Genomic DNA, 7,174 nt, shown 5'->3' on the forward strand with positions numbered 1-7,174 from the left:
ATATGTCATAATCTCGGAAAGACAAATGTTTTATGTACGTAATACCTTGAATTTTCACTGCAACTTGCTTTCTACCAATTTAGCCAAAGAATAAAATAAAACAAAAGATGAAAAATGGAAACAACACAGCACTACTCTCCCACTACGCGTAGTATCATCCAGACTGTAAATGATTAATAAATCATTTTATTAAATGATTAAAATAATCTATACTTAAAAATAAAATATTAATTTTATGTTTAAACCTTGTCGGATTCAAGAAATGAGTACACATGTTGTTTCCTTCTTGTACTATTTTTCTATCTCCATCTCCATTTCTTACACATCTCTCTCCACCGACACGTTTCTTTCCACTTTTCCTCATAAACCCACCATCAGATCTTTCTCTAAATCTCCATTTATTCTAACACCCAGTTTCCCCTTTCAAATGAAATCAATATCAAAACTTTCCATTTTGGTTCGGTAAAACTTTCCACGATTTGATTTTTATCCATCAACAAGATTTGAATTTTATTCCATTTTGAGGTTGAGGGGGGAAGATGTTAGATCGATTTTTGAGTGCTAGGAGAGCATGGCAAGTGAGGAGAATTGTGAGGAATGGGAAGCTAACATTCTTGTGTTTGTTCCTTACGGTTATTGTCCTTAGAGGGAATTTGGGTGCTGGTAGATTTGGTACTCCTGGTCAAGATTTGAAGGAAATTCGTGACACTTTTAGCTATTACCGCAAGCGCGTCGAGCCCAGACGCGTTCTTGAAGAAGCACAACAGGTATCTACAACCACTGCAACAACTGATGGTGCAGATAGTAACAATTATGCTAATTTTGATTTGAAGAAGATTTTAGTTGATGAGGATGATGGTGTGCCTGAGTTTAAGAGAGATCCAAATCAACCTTATACTCTTGGTCCTAAAATAACAGATTGGGATGACCAAAGAGGAGAGTGGTTGAAAAAGAATCCTAATTTCCCTAGTTATGTAGGGGTTAATAAGCCAAGGGTGTTGTTGGTTACTGGTTCATCTCCTAAGCCATGTGAAAATCCAGTTGGTGATCATTACTTGTTGAAGTCAATAAAGAACAAGATTGATTATTGTAGGCTTCATGGGATTGAGATTTTTTACAATATGGCTTTACTTGATGCTGAAATGGCTGGTTTTTGGGCTAAATTGCCATTGCTTAGGAAGCTTTTGCTTTCACATCCTGAGGTTGAGTTTTTGTGGTGGATGGATAGTGATGCTATGTTTACTGATATGGCTTTTGAGCTTCCATGGGAGAGGTATAAAGATGCTAATCTTGTGATGCATGGATGGAATGAGATGGTTTATGATCAGAAGAATTGGATTGGTTTGAATACTGGTAGCTTCTTATTGAGGAATACTCAATGGGCTTTGGATTTGCTTGATGTTTTGGCACCTATGGGACCAAAGGGAAAGATTAGGGATGAAGCCGGGGCGCTTCTTACTCGGGAGCTTAAAGATAGACCAGTTTTTGAAGCTGATGATCAGTCTGCAATGGTGTATATATTGGCAACTCAAAGGAAGATATGGGGTGATAAGGTGTATCTTGAGAATGCTTATTACTTGCACGGTTATTGGGGAATTCTGGTAGATAAATATGAAGAGATGATTGAGAATTACCACCCTGGTCTTGGTGACCACAGGTGGCCACTTGTTACTCACTTTGTGGGTTGCAAGCCTTGTGCAAAGTTTGGAGATTATTCGGTAGAGAGGTGCTTGAAGCAAATGGATCGTGCATTCAACTTTGGTGACAACCAGATCCTGCAGATATATGGATTCACTCATAAATCACTTGGTAGTAGGAGAGTGAAGAGAACACGGAATGAAACAAGCAATCCACTTGAAGTGAATGATGAGCTTGGATTACTTCACCCTCCATTTAAAGCTGTCAAGGTATCATCTTCTTGAATGCATATGAAAGGGATCATGCATGAAGGTCAAGATTGGGATACCCTTTTTACCTTAAATTTTTGTACCATTTGATCGCAATATGTGCCACGATGTACTTGTTATATTTATGCCTGTCTTAGAGCACTGGTTATTGTATTCCTTCATTTGTCATAGTGTTTTGTGACATAACTTTTTAAGTTATATAAATTTCAATGGGAAGCATAATTGAATTCATATTACATGTTCTCGTTGCTCAGTTTTGGTTATCGTTGTGATCTTTGAGGCAATGGCTTTGGTGCACTCTTCTTTCTTTGAGGTTATAATCTTGCCTTGTTCTCTTTTTGTATTGAATTCCACTGAAGAATGTGTTCTTATTGCTGCACATAGTTCATTTCAATTAGCCTTCTCATTAAATAATACTGCCACATTCTGCATTAAGTTTCTCTCGCTGTGGAACTTTAAATTGAGAATGTGCTTATGAGAAGAGTGAAGGAGCAAAGTATGCTTAAAACCTTGAACATCAGTCTAGGGATGTTACAGTGAGGTCCTGGTGAAATAGGAAAATGGGAAATTGTAGTACTATTCTTTTTGATTGGTAAAAGTAACTGTTATTGATGTCAATAGGACCAAGTAGGTACCAATCACGTTACCAAAAGAGTTATGGATTTCAGCCACTGGAATATATAAGGGAATCATGAATTCCAATATATCCTCTAATCCCTCTACATGTTTCCTTTTACACCAAGAAAATAATTTCTGTAGACAAATAGACTTTCAAAAGATAATGACAGGAACCTATCCTCGAAACACCTATGATTTCCGTCTAAGCTATCCATAATACACATAGAGGTATGTTTTCGTAGCTTTTTCTGCTTCTCCCCATCTTCTGACTATTCCAGCTGCCAACAGCTACAGGTATGTTTTCCTTAGTTTTTTAGTAAGAAGCTGTTGGCAAAAATACTACAAATATATTGAGGAACATGCACCAGATTTTCCATATAAATCTGCACTGTGGAACAACGTAATTGATATTCTCCCTATTTTCTTTGCAAAAATAACACACCTCATAACTTTATTCCCCTTCTTTGAAGATATTCATATATAAGGAAAGCGTCATGAATTGCTATCAGTCCAAACACAGTCACTTTTTTTGGGGCGTAAGTTTTCCATAACAGCTTCCAGGAACATTGTTGCCTTCCTAACCCCACTGCCTTAGATAGCCAATCGTAGCTAGAGTCAACCGTGAAGATTTATTTTCTTAGCCATCCATACCTAAGAATCAGATCCGTCCCTTGTTAACACCATACTGTCCACAATCCTGAAGGTTTCTTCTGAAATAGAGATTCCACTTTTCCAGTTAGTTGCATTAAAGCGGTCAGTGCTGCAATTGTTGCAAGTTACTATTCTATATAGATCTGCATATATAGTCTTAAGAGGTTGGTTTTCTAGCCACCTATATTGCTGGAGTCTTTGCTTTTGTCCCATTCCCCACATGGACTCGCACAATCCTTTCAAATTCTGCCCAGGGACACCTTATTTTCTTCCAAACTGCAATTTATGAAAAAAATTAAAAATGTCAAACATACATGAATTTAGTACTATATCAATTAAATGGAAATTAATAACTAATTTCAACATCCAATATGCAACAATGTCAACAATATTCCAACTCTTAAAAGTTTGAGATTGAAAGAACCACCACTTTCCTTTTGGATCGCTTGTGTTGCATTGGTTGAAGCGCACACTTCTCTGAAGAGCATGACTTCACCAATGAACGTAAACCATTTGAACAAAAAGGCTTTTGTTATGTATCCTTAACTTCAAGACCTCCCTATATTTGTGGTTTCATCACTGTCGAGCACCTAACCAAATTGGCTTCTTTCTATCAGCATTTTCTTCCTACAAAAAGTTGCTCTGTTTAGTGATCTTCACAGGAACAGGAAATAGAGACATCATGTATGTTGGAATACCATTCAGTGCGCTGTTAATGAGTGCCTCATATGCTGCTAATTCTTTTTTTCTTGGAGAAGTAACGATTATGCAAACTACACATCCTGTCAAACAAAGGCAAAGCCAGATAGTCAAAGTTGACTTAGCCAACTTACTAGGAACTTCATGCACGGTTCCTCTTTTCTTTCGGTAAGGCATTTCACAAATTATTGAGAACTTTATTAGAGGTTTCACAGTTGGAAAGTATCTATCGTGAAGATCCATATGTGAAGCTTAGAAACCTCTTACACGTACGGGATGTTATGTGAAATCTTGCTATGGAGTATTCACCTAGATTTGAATAGTATTAGTGCCCATGTTTGCCAGGAAATCGTATATAGTTTCAGCCTTACTTTTTGTTCTTTTATAGTTTTATTGAGCTTGAATGAAATTGCTGCAACCATGCAAACATGAGCGGACTGGACTGGATACAGAGGGTTCATATAGCACCCCATCTAGTATGGATTAAGGTTGGTTGATTGATTGGTGGTTTCATTAAGCTTATGGAATCAGGCCCTGCTGCTTTTGTTTGGTAAGGTCATTGAAGCATCTCTGATTAGCTTTGTTCCACTTCGTTGCATATAAATAGCATGCTATCTAGTTTTGGCCGCTAGGTTCTGAATCACGCCCTGCTGCTTTTGTTTGGTGAAGTCATAGTAGCTTTTCTGTAGGGCTCTGTTCCACTTTGTTAGATGCACATAACATGCATCTTCTAAAGCATGCATTCTGTTCATTTATGCAATGTAAGTGAGTTTAAGGATCTTTCGCCTACTGTATCATAGTCGGTTCACCTCAATTACAGTCTATGCTGATGGGAGAACAACTGAACACTGAAAACAGCTATCATAGTTATCTTTTGGCTTTCGCATCGTCCTTAGTCAAGACGATTTAGCTCTCTTGAGACCTTTTACATACAACGGGTATAGTTAGTTTCAGTACTTATTAAGCACTTGTAACTAGGTGTAGCATAATAAACTAGATATCGCTTAATATCTTCGATGCAAGTTACAGGGGTATGTAGCACAAATTTGGTGGACTGGTCGACCGGGGGGCATGTGAGAAAATTAGCAAATGCAGTTATTGCGCAAGCTAGCAGCTTAGAATAGCAGCAGTTATGTGAGTTCATTTGTATGAATAAGAAAGTATACTCTTTACAGAAGTATATTTATTGACACAATATGCTATTTCATCCCTGAGCTGCCACTGAAGCTCTTGATATTGCTTCGAACTTCAGCTACCAACATGATCACATGGAAAACCCTTAAACCAACTCCAACAATCCATTTTTGAAGAGTTAAATCAATGAAATTGTCTTGGCTGGAATACCTGCTTGTTGGAAATAATAATTCAAAATTGTAGGAGACGAAAATTGGTTAGGATTTGAAATTTTAATTCATGTCTAGTTAAGATATAGTCAAATTAATATAGGAATAGGTTTTCCTGTTTTGAGTTAAAAGTAGGTTTCTTACTATTATAAGTAGGGGTGTTACTAGTGTTTCATAACAAGAGAGAATAAGAGAATAACAAGAGAGAATAAGAGAAATGGTAGAGATTCATAGAATTTATTAATAAAATAGTTTCCTTCACTGCTTCATGTTCGTTGTCTGTGTTATATAATATACTAGTAGTAGAAAAGCATAAAAATGTTGTAATCATGGAAGGAATTTTCTTGAAATTCTACGGTAAATTATTGGTCATTCACCACCAAAACCGAAGCCATTGCAAGATGGCTGTCTTGATGAAGTGTATCTTCTCAACCTGAGTTAACTTCATCTTTTACATGTTCACTTTCCATCAGTCACGTAATTTAAATGTTGTCCATCGGCCAGTAGGCAGTAGCGATGGCAAGCGGAGCGGTTGCGGGGCAAATTTGATGTTATAAAGCCTTCGACCCACCCCGCATAGCACAATTTGATGTTTTTAACCCGCTCCACATAGACCCGCATAAATATGGATGAATTTTGTCATCAGTCACGTAATTTAAATGCTGTCCATCGGCCAGTAGGGATGGCAAGCGGTGCGGTTGCGCGGAAAATTTGATGTTATAAAGCCTTCAACCCGCCTCGCATAGCATAATTTGATGTTTTTAACCCGCTCCACATAGACCCGCATAAATATGGATGAATTCAGCCATCGGTCACGTAATTTAAATGTTGTCCATCGGCTAGTAGGGATGGCAGTTGTGGGGCAAATTTGATGTTATAAAGCCTTCGACCCGCCTCGCATAGCATAATTTGATGTTTTTAACCCGCTCCACATAGACCCGCATAAATATGGATGAATTTTGCTTGTGTTGAAATTCTACGTCGTTAAAGTCGTCATGGAAACAATGGCCAATAGCAGCACATAGATCTCTTCTGGTATGTTAGCCCATTTATTCTCTATATTTCAATTTTATTACAGTGGTTTGTACATTTTTATGAAAAAATTAATTTATTCTATAAAAATAGAGCAATCAATTGATAAAACACATCAGAGGAGAGGTGAATTGGATGCTCTTTATTTTTCAATAACTTTAGTGGAGTAATTAAGCTTATAATCCACTTAATAGTTAATTTCTGCAGAAAATGATACTTCTAAATGCTTAATTTGAGTAAAACTATTTGATGATGGGGGTATTCAGAATACACTTTTTTCCAATTAATACAAAACTGTTAATATCAACGTTGTGGAATGAACCCTTCATAGTTTATCAAAATATATTGATTTAACTTTACACTAATCTCTACAATACTTTGTATCATAATATAAATTGTACCACATATCGTTTTTGCCATAATTTAAAGAACAAATAAAAAAAAGTTAAAATTACGTCTAAACCTACATAGACCCAGAACCCGCACCACATCAGGTTTTTAAAACATTATTTCGACCCGCCGTCCATAATACCATAATTTCCAGCCGGAAACACAAATAAGAGAAGTAAGCACAATTGTTCTAAAACATTGCAAAGCTAAAAATATTGTTTCCAATATTGGTGTATACGGTAAAAACCGGGTCAGTGTTTGACCGGTTAACCCGGAGCCGAGGGTATGACCAAATGAGCACAAGTATGTTCGGTTTTTTCTTCACACCAGGGGGTCGCGTCGGATGCAATTGACCAGAGATAGGGAAAGCGTGTCCGTTTGTTCGGGTACGGTACACCGGTCTAAGATCATCGTGCCCGTTGGCCCGGTTAGCCGGTCCAAGATTATCGTGTCCGTTGGTTCGGATAGCCGGTTGCGGTGTTGCCACGCATTAGAAACCATTCTGTCATTTTGTACTGACGAACGTATGGGTGT

General features: G+C 37.5%; 1 protein-coding gene across 1 annotated transcript; it reads left to right on the top strand.

The window, feature by feature from the left end:
* The first annotated feature begins 257 nt into the window (after window positions 1–257).
* LOC132644407 (xyloglucan 6-xylosyltransferase 2-like) lies at window positions 258–2,143 on the top strand. The gene has a single exon (XM_060361005.1). The coding sequence runs from the start codon at window positions 540–542 to the stop codon at window positions 1,920–1,922; it is 1,383 nt and encodes a 460-aa protein (XP_060216988.1). The 5' UTR covers window positions 258–539; the 3' UTR covers window positions 1,923–2,143.
* Window positions 2,144–7,174: the final 5,031 nt, after the last annotated feature.

This window comes from Lycium barbarum, chromosome 6, assembly GCF_019175385.1.
Source record: "Lycium barbarum isolate Lr01 chromosome 6, ASM1917538v2, whole genome shotgun sequence".
Taxonomy (NCBI): domain Eukaryota; kingdom Viridiplantae; phylum Streptophyta; class Magnoliopsida; order Solanales; family Solanaceae; genus Lycium; species Lycium barbarum.